The sequence below is a fragment of the Columba livia genome, chromosome 8, assembly GCF_036013475.1.
Source record: "Columba livia isolate bColLiv1 breed racing homer chromosome 8, bColLiv1.pat.W.v2, whole genome shotgun sequence".
Classification (NCBI taxonomy): domain Eukaryota; kingdom Metazoa; phylum Chordata; class Aves; order Columbiformes; family Columbidae; genus Columba; species Columba livia.
This window is the reverse complement of record NC_088609.1, coordinates 7,337,480-7,355,902: the sequence shown is the minus strand read 5'-3', so window position 1 is coordinate 7,355,902 and position 18,423 is coordinate 7,337,480. Positions and strand designations below refer to the sequence as shown.

Genomic DNA, 18,423 nt, shown 5'->3' with positions numbered 1-18,423 from the left:
TTTATGTTGCCTGCCAAAGAAGAGAAACCACTCCTGTTTTGTATTTCAAAGTCCTCATTTATTTCTGACATTGAATTTGAACCCATAGCTGAGCAAAGGCAGAGAATAGTAACAGAAGGAATCTGAAGTAGAACAAACCTGTGATCCCTGCCACTACCCTTCCTCTTCCTCCACCATCCCCAAAACCTTCTGACCCACAGCTGCATCTCCTGTGTTTCCAGCCTTGCAGACTCACCCGTTTCACTGTAGCTGTGCCAGACAAGGCACTGTGTTGGCTCTGAGGCCAACCCTCATCTTAGCCATTCAGCTACTCAGGAACTGCCTCGCCAGCCTTGGCACCTCGTTAGCTGGCAACAGGTCACGCTTAATTTGCTATAGGATGAAGATGACAAAGTGGATGCCTTCCTTTCACCAGAAAGGATGGGATTTACTGAGTTAGCCAAGATTTTTTTCAAGTTACAGACTTACATTTTCAGGGAGGAGTACTGGCTAGATGGGAAGCAGTAGGAGCATTCAGCCAGTGGGATCCAGAGAGCTTTGCTGCTGCTAATTTGTCTTCTCTCCTGCCTGCCTTTAACATGAGAGGACATTTAAAACCTGCTATCACTAGTTGGAGAATGGAAGGAGACTCTCCGAAAGAGCTGCAGCTAGTCTGAGTCTCCGATAATGGCAATATGGGTGGGGGAGATGGTGCATAACATTTGCTCAAAAGGCTGTGTAAAATGCAGGTTGGGGCAAGGTGTTTGCTTACAAGGACCATCACCACGTTTAGCATTTGTCCGGCTCCTTTTCTTTGCGCAGTTTGAGCAGAGGTGCCAAGGCAGGAGCAGGTCCAAAGTGTAAATTAGCCTTTTGCCTGATAATGTAGACACTCTGGGCTCATGTAGCATGCGCCTCTATGCCAAGACCTACTTTTTCTGTGCATGAACGGGGGAGGTGAAGTCCAAATCCTTCTGCGGGCAGCAGCATGATTTCTAAATTGTGGCAGTAAAAATAAAAACAAGTAAACCCACCACTCACATTTCTGAGCAGTCGCACCCTATACTGCAAAGGCACGGCAAGCGTTTCCTGCCATCACCTCCAACACATGGCCGTGGGCATCGTCACCGTCCAGGTCCCTCCTCCCTGCCACGGATGGGAAGCGCTCAGCCCAGTGGTCCTGCACCGGTTGCTATGGAAGTGCCTGCGAATGACGAAGATGTCCTTGTAGTAATTTTTCACTTAATTTGATTTATGGAGGAAGGAAGAACTTTCCCACATTCATTTTGCAGAAAGGCAGAGTCACTGGCTGTCGTCACCAGCCACAGAACTGGTGAACCCAGGTTTGGGCCTTGCACCCTCTTCTTCTGAAAGCTAAAAAAAGGGGAAGGTTGACCACCCAAGCATCACTCTCTCATGGGAGGTTGTGGGCCCTGCGAAGGAGGAGATGTGACCAGGTGGCCTCTGGTGCTGCCGTTGAAAGCAAAAGCCACCCCAAAGCCAGCCTTCCTCTGGTTGTGCGGAGCTGTCAGGGTGGGCTGCGTCAAGCTTCCAACACCAAAGGTGACCAAAACTGCAGTTATTTACTGATGCAATTCTTCCCATAAGTAAAATCCTGCCATTTTTTAATGGGTTGAAGTTAAAATAGCTCCTTAGAAAGCTTGTGAAGAGTAGGAGAGGTGGGGGCTCTGGCCGCAGAACCATCAGCCTGTGCCCATTTGCATGGGTGAGCAGTTTCACGAGCAACTTTTCCTCCCCTCGCCCGTGATCTAAATTCACGTCTCGAACTTCTCCAGCGCGTGCAAAGACCGAAGCGGGTGGGAGACAGTGTCTTATCTTACACTCGAACACAAAAGCTAACTGCTAGCAGCAACTAACGCGGTGCGAGGGGAGAAGGACGATCCCGATCTTCCCTTCGTGGCTTTCCCATTGCCAAGGAGCGCTGCCGTTCCCCGCTCAGCGGTGGCAACTGGTCACGCCGGAGGTGGTGGGACAGGCATCTCCTCGGGTGGCTGCATGGGGACACCTAAGACCTCGCTCTGGGCTTGGGGAGTCAGGAGTAATTAAATTAGGTTGTACTGTACATAGCCCTCGTTAGACAAGTCCCGTCAGGAGATAGAGTAGAATAATAATGACACTTATGATGGGTTCAGAGGTGGCCGGTTTGATGTCACTGCCCTTGGAGATCTCTCTTGTCTTCTCGCCCATGCTGGGCGGTCCGGCAGGAGGACCATGCTGGTCTTAGGGTGGGCTTAGGGGGGCCTCTCTGCAGGTCCCCCTCCCCGCCAAAGACAAGTGAAAAGCCCCTTCCTTGGAGCAGGTGCTGGCTGGGGGACACCCCGTGTGAGTGGCCATGGTGGCTACACCTCCGTGCTGACAGCCCGCGGGTTTGGGAAGCCCTCGCGGAGGAGGCCGTGCCGGCTCACCGGGTAGCCTTGCAGGGTGGCCATGTTGAGGGGCGGCCCCATCTCCTTGTAGCACGCGGGGGTGTAGGTGACCCTCTCCCCGCCATTGCGCACCATGTCGGCAGTTCGGATGTAAAAGGGGGAGGCGTAAGGGGAGCAGGTCGGGCAGTAGGTGTGAGCCCCGTGGTGGTTGAGCTCACTGGGGGGGCTGCCCTGGCCATCCACCACCCGGGAGTTGCAGGCATTGCATGGGCCGAGGTGCGAGTGCGTGGGAAGGTCGGGCTCTTCCTCTTCCTCCTCCTCCTCCTCCTCTTCCTCATCGGAGTCATCTTTCTTGCAGCAGTAGTACTGTGTGGAAGCGAAGAGGTTGGATTAGGGGAAGCGGAGCAGCAGATTCAGCTTCACAGCCAGCACTGCTGCAACACTGAATCATCTTGGTTGGAAGAGACCCTCAAGATCTTCAAGTCCAACTGTGAACCCAACCCTAGCACTAACCCATGTCCCTAAGAACCTCACCTATGCGTCTGTTCAACCCCTTCAGGGACGGCGACTCCATCACCGTGCTGGCAGCCTGTTCCAATGCCCAACAACCCTTTCCAGGAAGCAATTTTTCCTAATATCCAATCTAAACCTCCCCTGGCACAACTTGAGGCCATTTCTTCTCATCCTATCACTTGGTACTTGGGAGGAGAGCCCGACCCCCCTGGCTCCAAGCTCCTTCCAGGCAGTTCAGAGATCAGAAGGTCTCCCCTCAGCTCCTGTTCTTCAGCTGAACCCCCCAAGTCCCTCAGCCGCTCCCCTCACACTTGTGCTCCAGCCCCCTCCCCAGCTCCGTTCCCTTCTCTTAACTCGCTCCAGCACCTCAGTGTGTCCCTGCTCCCCTCATCCCCCTGTCAGACAGACCCCCCATCAGCCTCTGGCTGCTCCGCTCCATCAGTACCTGGGTCCTGCAAAGCAGCAGAAGCCAGACAAAACCCAGACCTGAGCATGATGCAGAAGGCAGCTGCTGGGGAACTTGTCATCTCCCCTCCCAGCAAGGTTTGCAAGGGGAAGAAGGTATTTTACTGCGCCAGTTGGAAACTTCTCTAAGTAACGGCTGTGCTTTTCATCACATGTGCACTGCTGCATGGCCCAGACTTCACATTAACTTTTAAAGAGCAGGAGGCTGTAGCTAGCTGTTGTTGAAAGCCTCCTCGTTTAATTTACAGGGGGAAAAAAATAAATGTAACAGTCTCCATCTGGTATTGCAAACCCAGCCAAGCCTACATCGAAATTCACAAGTACTGCAGAGCCTCAAAAAAGCCTTAGGGGAGTCCCCCCGCGCCAGGAGGAGGAAAGGACATAACTCTGCAGCAAGGGGGGGAAAAAAGAGGTTTGACTCCCTGCCTGTCACAGGTGAGAAACCCCCTCTGAGACCCTTCCTGCAGCAGTTTGGCCCGAGAAGCATCGATCCTGCCAAGGTCCATGACAAGATAGGGGACGGCCCCGGCACTCACCTGTAGCCTACAGTAGCAGAGCACGGCAATGATGCACAGTAGGATCACTGTCGCTAGGATTCCCCCGGTGATAACAACAGTTCCCGCTGTCATCCGACCAATTCTCCATCAAACTCTGAAAGGCAGAGCCACAGGGACGCGCGTCACCCCGGGACATGAAAGTCACCTACCACAGCTTTGTCATCACATCACAGACATGATGCCTGCATCCCAAAATATCGCATTCCCGTTCCTCCCTCCCCAACTGGAAACTATCACCCAATATCCCTGTCCTTCTCCTAGCGAGAGGACACCTGAAATGCAGCATCACGTTCCCTCGCTGCCTCTGGCTCGGGGTCTTTGGGAAACACCCTGTGGTCCACCCGCAGAGCCTCTCCCCTCACTGAGCCAAAAGGGCCAGCTTCCACCCTCCTGGCAGAAAATACAGCTTCTGCTTCAAAACACAGAAGCAAACTTGGGTTTCCACCGGGCAAAGTCCAAGGGGAGCCTTTGAACTCTGCAAATCTGGTAGTCTGAGCCCAAAAAACACACCCCAGCTGTCCGCCAATAGGTCTAACATGGGCTTGGCACTGGCTAGGGAACCTGGGGGCTACTCACGTTCAGTGACGGAGGCGTTGGACCTGGAAGGAGCAGAAGGAGAGGTTAGCCATGGCCCATCAGCACCCCTCTTGCATGTTTCCCCGCTTCCTGAGAATTTGCCTTAATTTGGGACCTGTGGGAAGACCTGCTTCATGTTCCGCATCCCACAGGGATAGGGCTCAGCTCATCCGGGAGCCTCTGTGGTGCAAAAAGCATTTTGGGTCATGCAGATGATGATGATATTATTATTAATCTTATTATTTTCTTTAATTTGGAATTGGGAAAAGAGGTATTTCCCAAGCTTGGATAAATACTCCATAGGACAAGGCTGTGCCATGAGCAGCTTGTGAATCAGGCAGCTTCACAGGGCAAAGGCCTGGCTTAGTCAGCACTTGGCCTTTTCTTCTTTAAAATTAATTATGGAGGAGGCGGATGCACCATCTCACAAGTGGACAATGATTTTTGTGCTGCTGGGAAAGGGGCTCTCCCCTCCATCCCCTCCGGGGCTGGCAGGTCCCAGTGTCCCCCTGCCACATCCCAGTGTCCCCTCACCACCTCGTGGGCACCTACCTGGAAAAGGACAATAAGGATGTTGCGGTCACGCTGGCCCCAGGGTGGGCGGCCAGGACAAGCAGCGCTGCATGGCCATGGGGAGGGTCTGGAAGCCCTGGGAGGGAGGACAAGGAGAAAAACCCACCATCAGCTCTGCCCCCTCTGCCCAAGGGGGCTTCCCAGTGTCCCCATCCTTGCTGATACCTCCTGTGTCCCTACATCAGGGCTAAATAAACTGCTTTTTTACGGGAGACTGGCAGAAAAGGTGTGCTCTACACAGGTAGATAAACCCAAACCGCCAGGATCCCACACCTGAAACCTGCCATTTCAGCAAAAGCAAGAGACTTGCACCCAAGAAGTGGGTGCACCCATCGCCCCCACCCTCTGGCAACGTCTGGCACAACCACATTTCATTACCGGCTGCCACATCCCTCTGCGCCTCGTCCAGCGCAAGGCTAATTGATAGACCCCAAGTGCCAGCCGGTTGCAGCCAAGGAGATCTAATTACCCTTCGCCACGTGGCCCTAATTGACGGAGGGAGGTGGCAGCTTCCAGACAAGACACTGCCCCACATGCTGGTGAGCACCGTAGGGAGTCCTTCCACCTCCCCTAAATCCCCCACCCTCCTCACTCTGCTGCAGTGATTTGCAGGATCCTGCCTGCCACAAATTGATTTTCAGCTCTTGGAAAGTTCCTGTACGAAGCCAAAAGGCGGGCATGCATTGGATTTCCTCCCCAAGCCACTCTCACACATGAAACAAAGGAAAAAAAAAAAACACAACTGAGAAATCAATAGGTCCATAACCCAGTTAATATCTCCATCCATCATGGGACCCGACGCAGAGCTAATAATAGAGACCAACACAACCAGCTCCTGCACCTTATTCCCAAACTGCACCCTGAAACATTGCTAAGAGCGAGGGGCACCAGGGATGGTAGGGGAGGCACACGTGGGAGCCTTCGATGGAGTTATCAACTCCCCAGGTGCCGGCAGGTGGCTGGAAAAAGCAAACGTCGACCTTTGATGCCCCCCGAGAGAGATGCGCCGTGAGCCGGGCAGTGATGGATGATGCAGGCAGCTGTTCGCATCCAGAAAACTTCATTTCATGGGAGCTGTGATTTGATTTAGAGCTCAGAGAGCAGCATCCAATTAGCCTGAGGTTTGGAGCGAGCAGGCAGCCTTGGAGAATGACCCCAGGCAGGGAGGGACCAGCCCTGGGGATCCTTTGGTCACGTCCAAGTCCAATTGGCACTGCCTTGAGGATGTCTGGGCTTCCACATGCCCCATCTCCAGTATCCCCATTTCTGGGGATGCTGGGATCAGTGTTTCACCAGCCACGCTCAGGAGCCAGACTCCTGCTTTTGAAAACAGAGAATGTTAAAAAAAAAGGCAAAAATTAAAATGAACCATAAGAGATGCACTGCCTTACCTCATCTCTTCGGAGGTGATGCTTTCAGAGAAAGGGGGTTGTGAGTTGTTTAAATATTTAAATATCCCACACTGAGCAAATGCCTCGGGGCTCACTACTCCTGGGCAGCTCAGGAGAGGGGGCTACAACCCACGGGCAGCTGTGGGGACCGTCTGGCTTTCGGGCAAGCGGTTTGAGATGCTAGGCAGAGGTGTCACGCTGTCCCCGATGGGGACGGGAGCGGGTGGCGGGAGGGTCCCCCGGCCGTATCGAACTCCTCCGGGCTGGCGCGCAAAACCGCTTGCTGCAGAGATACATTTTCTTTAATTGATGTTGCCTCGCAGCACAAAGTTACGGCCTGAAAAGTGACTCTGGGAAACAAGCGGCATCGCAGGCTTCTATATTTATTCTCCTTCAATGACGTCCACAGCAGATTTGCAGGGTTTGCAGGTCGATGGGAGGTTTTTGCCAGCCGACAGCACTCTCAGCCCAGCTGAGAAATTCCCATCCTTCCTCTCCTGCCCCACCAGCCCCAAGCTCACTCCCCATCCAACAAGGGTCCAACACTAACACAAGACACAGTAGCGGGTTTTAGGCTATTTGCTGGGAGCATCATGCCAAACCTCGCCGGCAAGTCCTGCCCCAGCCCGGGCTCTGCTCTCCCCGTTTTGCTCTGCAGCTCATGGGCTAATTCAATGAAATGTCTGCCTGGGAAATTAGCCCCGGCCGCTGTTTTACCAGAATCATCTCCCAGGGCCTAATTGGAAAAAACCAGCATCAGGGGCTGCCTTTTTAAAACAGATTATGGCAGCAAACAACAGGGTGGCTGCGTCCTGCCCTGCACAGTCCTGCCCTGCACCGTCCTGCCCTGCACTGTCCTGCCCTGCACCTCAGCCCGGTGGAATGTGGCTGGATTAACCCACAACTGCAAACCGTAGCAAGAGGGAGAGGACGTGAGTAGCACTGTCCCCCCAGCCATGGGGCAGAATGGCTGCACAGGGAGGGTTGAGACCCTGCAGACTTATTGCTTATCAGATATCCTGTGCTGCAACACATAAGGGGACAAGCCAAGTCATGGGGGAACAGAAACAAGGAGATCTGCCCCCAAAATAAGCCAAACCCAAATGAAATTTCACCCAAAGAGCGATGGCAACTCAGGATGCAAGAGGATGCGGGGGGCTGCACGAGCCAACAGCCCGCAGCGCTCCCCCCGCTGTGCTTCTTGCCCAGGTCCCAAACCACTGGGTCACTTCAGAGCCTTTAAACTCTTAATTAAGGGATCCACGTGAGCCCCAGAGAGCCAAACCTGCTGTCTGCCCCAGGCACTGCAAACACTGATTTTTGGAGGAGTCAAAAACTGCTGTTTTGCTTTGCCCTTGCGCACGAGTGTGCTTAAGCCCCATCATTTCAGGAGGGGCCAGCCCCTTCTGACTTTTGATATTCTGTTACTAAATATACTGAGGAAAAAGCATCTTTAAGGCATAAAAAAGTGCCCTGCTCCCTCCTGCAGCAATAACACCCCCCAGGAGCAGCACTGGGCTCCGTGGCTGGTTCTGCCCAGGTTATATTCAAGTTTGGACCAGCCTGTGGACAGAAATCACAGCAGCAGTTGGGAAAACTTTGTTTGCAGCCTGCTGCAGAGAACACCAAAAAAGGCTTTTTCCCATTCCCTACATGAGGCTTTTTTGTGCCTTTTTTCGTGCTTGGCTCTTTTGGTGCCTCGAGCTGCATGGGGTTTGTCCCAGCAGTTTTGGCAGGGAAACCTCAGCCACCACCCTGCTCCTTGCTCCCGGCCACCGCAAGGACACCCAGGTCACAGAGGTGACACTGTACCCCAGCTGAGGCTCCAGAGATTTGCAGTCAGTCATCAAAACCAAAAAATCCTGTGCCCTGCCACAAGCCTGTCCTTGGTTTTCCTCCACCATAGCTCAAGGGTACCCCAGTACCTGCACCAGTTCCCAAGGGCTCCCCACCACCTCCTTCCAAGGTAAGGGATGGGAAAGAAGGAATACCGACAGGGTTTTGGAACCTGCTCTTTTCTTGCAAAAGCCTTGTGGAAAAAGCAAGATATTAATTGCAATTAACAAAAAATCAGACCCCTTCAAGGGTGGAAGCTGCCAGCCAGACCCTGGCTCCTGGGTGGGTGCGAAGGGCTTGCGCTCCTGCTGCTAACACCATGCTCCTGAACCACTGAGCCCAGCAGATCCCCTTTCCTGACCACCAAACTCTGCCAAAAAACTCCTTTTTGCCAACCCAGGTTTGCTCCATTCCACGCTGTGCCTCATCCTACCCTGTGGGAGCCCAAGAGACCTTCCCCAGCGGCAGCAACCACCTTCCAGCCATGCAGGACTGAACATCCCCTTGGTGTTTGCACAAACTCATTGCACCAATGTAGGTATCCCATGGCTGATTTAACCCTGTGGTAGAGCACCAACACAACACAGGTATTTCCCCTCATCAGCCAGCACTGCCCAGGAAAAGCCGAGAAAGCACCAGCAAAGCAAACAGGGGCAGCTGGGATCTCTTTAAAAGCTCCCAGCCTACAGCTGTTCCACATCGAGGCCTCAGGGAGCAGGAAGATCCAGATGATGGATCAGGATCCTGCAGACCCTCCCCAGCAGCATGACAGGACCACCCTCCCTTCAAGGATGCTCTGCTGCTCATTCCCAGTACCACGAGAGCATTGCTGCAGACCCTCCTTGCTCCTAGATGAAACCTTCACCTCCTCAGCACCCATTTATTTTCACACCAGGAGGTTCTTCCCATCAGGGCAAGGGGATGGAGACCTTGGCTGGGTCTCTCATTCCCCAGGTGCTGCAAACACACCCTGTGGAGCTACAATCTTCTCCCCAGTTTGATTTGCTCGCTGCTCTGCCCCAGGAAGGTGCATGCTCTGTTCTCCAGCAGGACTAATCCCACCAGGGAACGTCCCTGCAGAGCATCCCCAACAAGAGCCAACTGAGCACAACAGCAAATTTCTCACTAAAGATTTTTTTTCATTAAGCCATTTTCTCACAAGCTTTGTTTGAAACAGGACCCAGGACATTATCTCCTCCAGGCATCACCTTGTTATCTCCCTCCTTACCCTGGACATGGATGCTGTCTCACCCTTTCTACCTGGTTTCACTCACTCCTGTGAAAATCTTCTGCTTAATTTCCACCCAGATCTGTCCTCGCTGTCCTGTCTCTGTTCTTCCCAGCCTGACATATGAAACACGACTTGTGCAAAACCTTTCTGTGTAGTAGCAAGCTCTGCTCCTGAAAGGAAAGCCCAGGGGAAAAGCTCTGGCCAAGGCTGGAGCCTCTGTAATCCCATCGGCTTCAGCCCCCCCGGCACAGCACGCTCAGGCAACGCTGTCCGAGTCACGCTGGGGCGGATCTGCCATGCCTCGACGTCACATAATTTATTTGTTTTGCTAAGATAAAACATAAAATAAATTATCCTGCTCAACCCCTGGTTTTAATTCATACCCTCCCACAGCCTGGATAACACTATGGGAGCCAGTGGCTGAAATAGCGACTGCACATTTGAGGGATGTTGCTCCCCAGGGACATGCAGGGGACGTCCCTCCGTGTCCTGCCAGCATCTGCCCTCCCTGCCGCCTGCAAGTGTGCCAGAAAGACAGCCACTGTGGAGGGATTAAATCAGCAAAGACACCATCATGGGTAACCGAGCTGTTTAGCAGTTGGGTGGAATAAGAGAAGATGAGCCTTGTGTCTGACCAGGAGGAGAAGGGCCACCATCATCCCTGTCAGCTCGTGAGCTCTTCAAATCCCATTTACAGCTAGGAAAACTGGATGGATGTCTGTCACTGATGCACCACACTTTCTCTTTTGTATTTTGGTGCTTGCTTGACGTCCATCTCCCTCCAGCTGCAGAGCTGAGGTCTCCCCCAGCTGCCCACCAGACCAGATACAGGTTGAAAAGGACACGGCCATCAGCATCTTTGACAAACCAGGAGCCAAAAACCAGTTCAACTTACATCTCTGCCCACTTCTAGCCATGCAAGCGCCCTTCAGCATCAGGGAGCAGATAATCCTCAGACCACCGCTCCTCCCAAAGAAATTAATGTGAGGACTGGTTATAATTTAATCCCACTCCTGTAGCATCTGCAAACGTAGAGATCTTGGAAAAAGGTTCTTTTTTTCATGGAAAAGGGAGATGGACAGCGCTGTGGTCCAGTCCCAGGGAGGAAGGCATGGGGAAGCGCAGCCTCTTTCTCCACATGATGCAAGACCTGCTGCTCCGACTGTCAGCATCCCCCCGACATGTTCGCTTGGAGTAGAAACAGAGATTTATTTTAATGACTCATTAAAGCCTAATTGCATTCAGCCAGCAATACAGAGAGAGGAGCCTCCCACGTGCGGCAGTACTACAGTCAGGAGGGCTCTCAAAGCCTCCCCAAAAGCGCAAGGCAGACAGACAGGCTGTCTCTTTTCGGCGGGACCAGACAGCAGGGACAGGTGCTGGCTCTGGAGCAGTGCGGCATCATGGTCAGGATCCAAAAAAACAGCCCGGGAAAGTCTGTGTTCTCTTCATTCACCTCCATCTGCCCAATGCGACGGCTGCCACTGGCTGCTCATCCCTGAGCTGCCCTGCAGCTTGGATGCCCATCTCCAGACCCTCAGGCCGGGAGCTATTTTGGGGGGTGGCCACACATGCTTTTAACTCTCCTGTGCTTTTAAGGACCCTGTAGCAAGAATGGGGAGCTCGGCAGGGTGGGGTTTGTGCAGGAACCACCGCAGATTACCCTGGCAGGGAGCTGGACACAGCACAGGGACAAGCAGCTTCTCTCATCTCAGGAGCACCCTGGGTTGGGGACAACTGAGCAGTCACACTAAGAAACAGCCAGCTTGGAGGGCAACCAGCCAAAACTGCACCACCTGCAGTCCGGGTACCTCCTTGTCACTGATACTACACACAAGGAACTCTGCACTCTGCCTCCTCCGCTTTTTTGGGTGCCCCAGCTGGTTCTGCCCTTCCTGGCAGGACACAGACCCAGTGACAGCCACGTCACCCACAGGGATGGGAGCTTACAGCCATCCCGACCCCCAGGGATCCCCATCACTGGGACACACACTGGGAAGCCCATCCTGCCCTTCCCACCCACACAGCCAGGGTGGATCAATCTTCGTCAACTTGCAGCTTTCTTCCCCCAGAAAGCTGTCCCACGCAGGCGCGGCAGAGCCGCAAGCTCCCCTTCCCACTCTGCAATCCAGATGCCCACAGTACCCACAAAGATCCTGACACTGTGCCATGGGAGGACAGCCCGCTCAGGGACAGGCACAGGTCCCCAAACACAGCTTCGCTTTTTACACCAACAGGAATACATCCCTCTGGGACTGATCCTGGACCACAGCCCACAGGCTGCACAGACCCAGGGAAAGATGGAGCTGCTTATTGTTCTGGGCCAACACAGGGGCACAGCGCCCAATCCCAAGTCTGCTGTTTAGGGTAAATTCAAGTGGAGTCACCCCAAGCTCAGGTCCAAGAGTGACTTTTCCATAAAGCTGTGGGAAAACTGCACCCACGGTTGCTTTACAGGACCACTCACACTCCTCTTACTTACTGCATTCCAGCCGGGATGAGGAGGCACAATGCAACCCAGCACAGACAGGTCAGCTCTGCAGAGCAAAACCCTTTGCTGGGTTTCAGACCAGCTATTTTAATTTTTTTTCTAGTTGATTTAGCACACTGTGGGGATACAAACTCATCCATCGCTCAAGATGCTCCACCTCACCCAGCCCACGCTGCCCGGTCAGGGAGCAGCAGGGCTGGCCGGCATGGTCAAACACACACCATCACACGCGCCCAACGAGAAGAAAAACCCACCATGAAGTCTCTTAATGTCTCCTGCAAATGAAGTGTGAAATGTGCTTTCAAGAAAACAAGGGTAACGGAGCCTCAATAAATATTTCATCCTGGTGGGAAAGCAGCGATGGGGAAGGTCGGGCAGGCAGAGATGCCGGGAGGGATGGGGGACGGCAGGGATGGAGGCAGATGGGGCTAGGAACAATGGGGATGCCTTAGCCTGACCTTATTTCTGCTTGCCCTGGGGGCTACTGGGTTTGAGGCATGACCACAAAAAGCAGGCCCCAGAAAGGGAAGCAGCTCTTGTGTTCCCATTTGTGCCCGTGGCTAAGGTCCTGCCCCAGCCAGGAGCGGAGCTCCTCCAAAAACCCCATCATAACACTTCCCAGCAGACAGGCGGCTGCCTGGGTCACCATTGGTCCACGCACCCAAAATGTTCCCATGCAAAATGGCTGGAGGATGCTCGGCGTCCCTTTGGAGAGGAGGGTTTGCTGAGTGGAAAATCCTCTGCACCTGATTTCCACCCTGTTTGGGGTCTTTTGGGCTGGAGAGGAGTGGGGCTGGGCAGCCTTGCCTAAGCAGGACTCTGTCCTAAGACCTGTGGTTAGGCTAAAATCCAGCACTTTGGAAGGAGGTAGGAGAAGACCGCACATCCCAGTAGAGACAGTGCCAGAACGGAATTGGACTCACCGATTCAATGTTCACCACAAGGTCAGGAACAGCAGCCTATTGCCACTTTTCCCTCTTGGCTTTTCAACAGGTGAAAAAACCCTTCCTAGAAAAAACCTTTTGTCCCCTTCCCTGGCAAAGACCAGGGTAGAGCCCATCAGATTCCATGGGGACAACACTGAATGCCAACCAGCAGCCCCATTACACCCAGTGCCCCAGAACAACGACTCAGACAAGCGAGGGGCAAGGCTGGGGGAGGGAAAAAAATAGCCCCAGTAATACAAGCCTCCATCGGGGTGGAATATTCCACCACACCTTAGAAAAATCTCTCTGCTGGAGAGACAATCGATAGCACGCAAACAAAATCCAGCTGAAAACACTAAATGTTTCCACATGCCCTTTTGCAGGGAATAAAGTCCTCCAGGATAACCTTAGGAGAAAACAAAAGCCAGGCAAATAACTTGAGCGCAGGTCTCCTTTAATTACCACAGCACGGTGAGAGATAAAACAGAGATCCTTTGGAATAAACAAAAGGATTTGATTTCCTCCACTTCAGCGAAGGCAGTCACCATTTCCACCAAGGGGTTTGGTAGTGAGGCTGGGGATTTGTCAGGCCATCGTGTCCTTGCTGAATGGCAAGGCTCTGGGCTCCCACCGAGGGAGCAAGAGGCTCAGCCCCAGGCTTGGGACTTTCAAAACTTCACCCAGCTGCGAAGAAGTAGGGTTTAGAGACGGGTAAACTCAGTCCTACCCACCTAAGCAGCCAGAAGAGTCAACGGCTACTTAAAAAACCCAGCTCAACACAAAGTCGGACCACATAACCCTGAGAAAATAAGTCAGGACCTTGCAGGGAACCACAACCCTGGAGCTTCACCTGGACGAGGCTGTGGCGCTGGGGCTCAGCGCAGCCCCGGGATGCGGGGAGCATCCCACCCAGACACCCCAGCCCGCCCTGTACGCAGCACCCCCACCGCACGGGCTCCTCTTCCCACCACAGCCCCAAATTCAAGCGAGAGCCTTTCCCTTGCCCCGACCCGTCTACAAAGCCCCGATGCCCAGGGAAAGGGGGTGTTGAGGGGTGGATGCCCGAGTCGTACCTGTGCGCCCGGGCCGGGCAGGAGCGGGCAGCGGTGCAGGCAGCAGCGGAGCCGGGTCCGGCAGCACCGCGGCGGCTGGCGGGGCAGCGGGAGGAAGGGGAGGAGGAAGAGGATCACAGTAATAATAGTAATAATAACAACGGCGATAATAATAAGAAATAAAAAGAAAAAAGAATAATCACCGGAGCGGAGGAGCGAGAGAGCCGAGGCGGGTCCGGCCGGCGGGGGTGGAGACGAGCGGGGGAGGAGTTCACCCCCAGCACCGCCCCCCGCACCGCCCCCGAAACAAGAGGGGTGCACCCAGTCAGCACCCCCCGCCTACACCTCTCCCGGACGGGCACACACGGGCAGCATCCCCTGAACACCCCCAAACTCCCGGGTACCCACAGGGCACCCCCAAGCCTGAGCCCTGCAGCACCCCAGGCACTATCAAACTTGCAGCATTCTCAAGCCCGGGTCTCACAGCACCCCTGAGCGCCCCAAACGCACCCCTGCAGCCCCCTGAGCACCCCTGGCCCCATTAGTGTCCCCAGTGCTGCTGCCATCACCAGCCCAATGCCAAGGGCCTGGAGGCTCTGGCTCCAGCTTGATCCATCCTGGCACATCCCAGATAATGACAGCACAGGCAGGGATGTGGTGCTGCAAACAGCTGGGAGAAAAACCCATCACACTGCTGGGAGAAGGATGAGCTGGGGCAGGGGGAAGGTGCCAGGCCTACCCCCTATTTTTCAAACAAGATAACCCCTCACCCCATGACTCTCGATAAAACAGACACAACCTTCAGGATACATCATCTTCCCAGCGTGAGGTCAGCTGCACTACAGTGTTTCCTGCTCTGCCAGAGCTTGGCCCATTGCTGCAGTGCCCCAAGCACATGCCAGCGCTGGGGAGCCACAAACACGTGCACACAGAAAGGTGTTGCCCCCTATAAGTGCTTCCAGCTGTTGGGAAGCTTTGAAGCTCCAAACCAAGAGTTTAAACTGGAGAAAGTACAGCTTGCAGCTGGCACTGCCTTTGGAAATGGAGAGCTGCTCACCTCTGCAAGCTGCAATACAGATAATCAAATCTCATGCCTTGTGCTGTGAGCTGGCTGCTGCGAGTGTGAGGATTGCCATGTGAGAACATGTGTTTGCCTGTTTCTCTCTGATTTCACTCTCTGTAGGGCATGAGAGCCACTACAAGGCAACGCAGCTTGGTGGAACTAATGAAAGACCTATGCTACAGCGAGCCTGTCAAATCCTCTTGTGCCTCAGTTTCCCCATTTTTAAGTAAGGGACACTGCCAATACTTTTCCTCCCCGTAGAGCAAGCTCTAAAGTTGGGCAGAAAGCACCACTCACCTTCTCTTTCATCACCCTTGCCATCAGTCAGGGTACCGCATTGGCCACCGATTGCTCTCCCCGTTGTCCAAGTCTGGCCCTCACTGCTTCTTGCTACCAGTGCCAGGAGCCCAACATGCTGGTTCCTCCCCAGGACTCAGCAGCAGAGCTGAGCTCTGGGTACGCTCGTTTGGATGCAAATGGCTTTGCGCCTTTAGCAAAAGGGCAGGATGAATTATGAAATGCAAAGGCGAGATAAGTGGATACTGTCACAGCACTTACTCTCCGTGCCGCAGGATCTAAGCGTCTGCCGGCGAAGGGCTGTGCAGCACACACGTACACCTGCATACAGCCTGGGCTGGGAGGGAAGCTTCCCTATTCCCCCCCCCGATAAAGAAATCAGCATTACCAACCACGGTGCATTAGACCAGTGGTAAATATGGAGAAGCATCAAGTGAGAAAAACAAGCACCGCAGAGTATTTCCGCAGAGGGTAGTAGAGAGGTATGTTCACTTAGCTGGGCTTCAGAGCTGCTGGAGGGACGTGAATTAGGGACATCTAGGTGAGCATAGAGGAGGAGAAGGTCAGCAGAAGTGAGAAAGTCATTTCCTGGGCTGCTCTGGGCAGCGAGGAGGTGGTGACAGCTCAGGGTGCAGGGAGAGCCACTTCTCAGAAAGTGCTGCCAGGGCTACGGGAGGCATTATCACAGCTAATTCAGGAACTTACATTTCACCATCCCTGTGGATGGACGTGGAAAAGAGTCTCTTTGGGGTTAAAGAGTCAGTTAGCCAACACCAAGCTGAGATTGCCCAGATACAGATCATGCTCGTCCATCACCCCCGTGGCTCCTGCACAAAGCAGACAAGTGCTGCAGAAGATCACGACAAAGCAAACATGAAACAACATGAGTATCAGCATGCATGACTTCACTGCCTGATTTTTTTTCCCCCCCAAGCCTTGTTCCCTATCATCAGTTCATTATTTTTTAAAGCAGCACAGGGATGACCCAACAGAACAGGAAAACTGAGATTCCCACCTCAGTGGTGGCTGGGAAAAGCTTGGAAGTGAGAGTGCCAGATGCTCCACAGCAGGGAAGAAAATTAAACCCAAAACAGTTCTTTTCAATCAATGTGGTTTTAAATAAAACACATGGTTCGGGAAGCCCAGCTGGTGTGTTTGGAGTGCTTGGGGTTAGCACTGCTGGTAAAACGAGCAGCAGTTTGATTCAGAGTACTTCTCAAGTTCTTATCTCAGTTTCTTTGGTGGTGGGAAAGGAAACACGAAGCACCTGCACGGCATCCCTGCCTCACCAGCATCTCGGTACCCAGCACCTCCAGGGCATCGCACACAGCTCAGCACAGCTCAGCCTGCACAGGCACCCTGGGAACACAGGGATCATGAACCTGCCAAATTTCCCCCTCTGCAGCCCTCAGACATCACGGTACCCATGTGTACAATTGACTTTAAAGCTTTTAAGTATTGCAGCTAAACTCAGCTCAGCTCAGCAAGCTTGTGTGAGTTTTACGAGATTGCTTCTCCTCAGCACGGAAAAGAATTTTACTGACTAGTTTTAAACCAAAACTATAAAATACTTTTATTCACCTTCTGGTTTTCCTCTCTTGTAAAAAAATCTAAGCCCACAGACCTCATTACTGCACACTGATACTACATTCCCTTATTTGTTAGAAGGAACGTTCAGCTAAATAACACAGTGAATCCTTGCTTAGGTCCTTCTCCAGCAACATCTGCTCATGCAAACCCTGCAAGACATCCACATCCATGTGTACACACGGCCACGCTGCACAAAAGCCCGGTGCTTGCTGGTGCCCTTGCGTTCTTACACCTTACACCCCTGCACTTCAGCACATCGATAATTTCCTTCCTGTTCAAGCAAGCGTTTCCACTGGCCCAAAACGCTGATGTTGGAGGATGTTCAGGAGCTGAACCCGCAGAGGTTGGCACGAGAATTTATTTTGTTCAGTGCCGTATCTTGCTTTTATTTTCATTTTTAGTGAGCTTGGGGCAGCTGTATCAATCAGAAAAAAGCCTGACAGTGCAAAATGACATCCCTGCCAGCATCCAGCCTGCTCCTCGCAGGTTTGGAGCTGTCTCTGCCCTGTGCTCTCCAGACAACAGGAATGCTGGGCTGTAAATGGGGACATTAGCACATGGAAAGGATCTCCGGAGGCAGACAGAGCAACCTTCAGCCCTCCTGTGTTTCTGGTGGGGGGTAGGAGCGTACACAGAGCTGGTTACAGCATCTTGGCATCATGCTGTGATGCCCTCATAGCACCTTCTTCCCTCCCAGCCCTTCCTCGCAACCCCCGCAGTCGTGCTGCTCCCTGGGGAGCGCAGAGTTAACGCACAGCTTTCCCCTCCACAGCACTTTCCCACCGACAGATGTGGATTAGTCATTATACACCTCGGTGGGTTCGTTTTTGCCTGCCCAAGCACTGGAAAACAAACCCAACCAATGGCACAAGAAACATTCAGTGGGAGCTGCCCCAGCAGCCCTGACCTCTCCCCATTATCCAAGTGATGCACCCATCCTGCAACGCAGGGATCACACACATCCATTCGTCAGTGTCACATCTCCTGCCAGCACCAGGAGGTCTCTGTGCAGCTGCACACCCCCAAATCCAATGTGCTTATGGGAGTGCAGGGACCCTCCATTCCTGGTGGGCTGGAAGAGAGACCTGCCACAGCACCTGCAGACACATTTAATGGGGTAGATGGTTGTTTTTCTCTGGGAGCTGGACAAGGGAGGCTGCGTTTCCAAAAAAGATGCTTCTCCATCACATGTGATCACCTGGGAGCTCCAGCCTGGATGATGAAGGCCAGGGCTGCCCAGGAGACACGCGGGGACACGCAGGGTCACCCGCCGGGGTGATATCCGTCTGCCTGGAGGAGAGGAATAAAGGAGCCCACGGTAATGTGGTTAGGGAGAGTTACGCTGTCTCCTTCCCAAACAAAGATAAATGTCATTAAAGCTCAGCCCTTGTGTATTTTACATCCAGAGACAGAATGAATGTTCCCCCTTCCCAGGTGGGGGTTTCCAGCTTTCCATGCAATTAGGCAGCAGCATAGTATTAACCCATGGCATTCCC

The 18,423-nt window shown here is 53.4% G+C and overlaps 1 protein-coding gene across 3 annotated transcripts; it reads right to left on the bottom strand.

Moving 5' to 3' along the window:
* Positions 1-36: 36 nt before the first annotated feature.
* Positions 37-14,254, bottom strand: LOC102098462 (protein FAM163A). 3 transcript variants are annotated; one of them, XM_065071782.1, is made up of 6 exons: positions 14,181-14,231; positions 13,999-14,073; positions 5,030-5,126; positions 4,478-4,500; positions 3,881-3,995; positions 37-2,732 (listed from the first exon to the last, which is right to left on the bottom strand). In XM_065071782.1, the coding sequence occupies exons 5-6, from the start codon at positions 3,971-3,973 to the stop codon at positions 2,340-2,342; spliced, it is 486 nt and encodes a 161-aa protein (XP_064927854.1). In that variant the 5' UTR covers positions 3,974-3,995; positions 4,478-4,500; positions 5,030-5,126; positions 13,999-14,073; positions 14,181-14,231; the 3' UTR covers positions 37-2,339. The 3 variants fall into 3 exon arrangements, with proteins under 3 accessions (XP_064927854.1, XP_064927855.1, XP_021141414.1); XM_065071783.1 differs by lacking the exon at positions 13,999-14,073 and having other exon boundaries at positions 14,181-14,254; XM_021285739.2 differs by lacking the exon at positions 14,181-14,231 and having other exon boundaries at positions 13,999-14,137.
* Between the last annotated feature and the right edge of the window lie 4,169 nt (positions 14,255-18,423).

Coding starts and splice junctions, on each gene's coding strand:
- LOC102098462 (XM_065071783.1), bottom strand. CDS start 3,973: ATGACAGCGGGAACTGTTGTTATCACCGGGGGAATCCTAGCGACAGTG. Junction 2,733..3,880: donor TCTGCTACTGTAGGCTACAG/GTGAGTGCCGGG, acceptor GCTTCCACACAG/TACTACTGCTGCAAGAAAGA.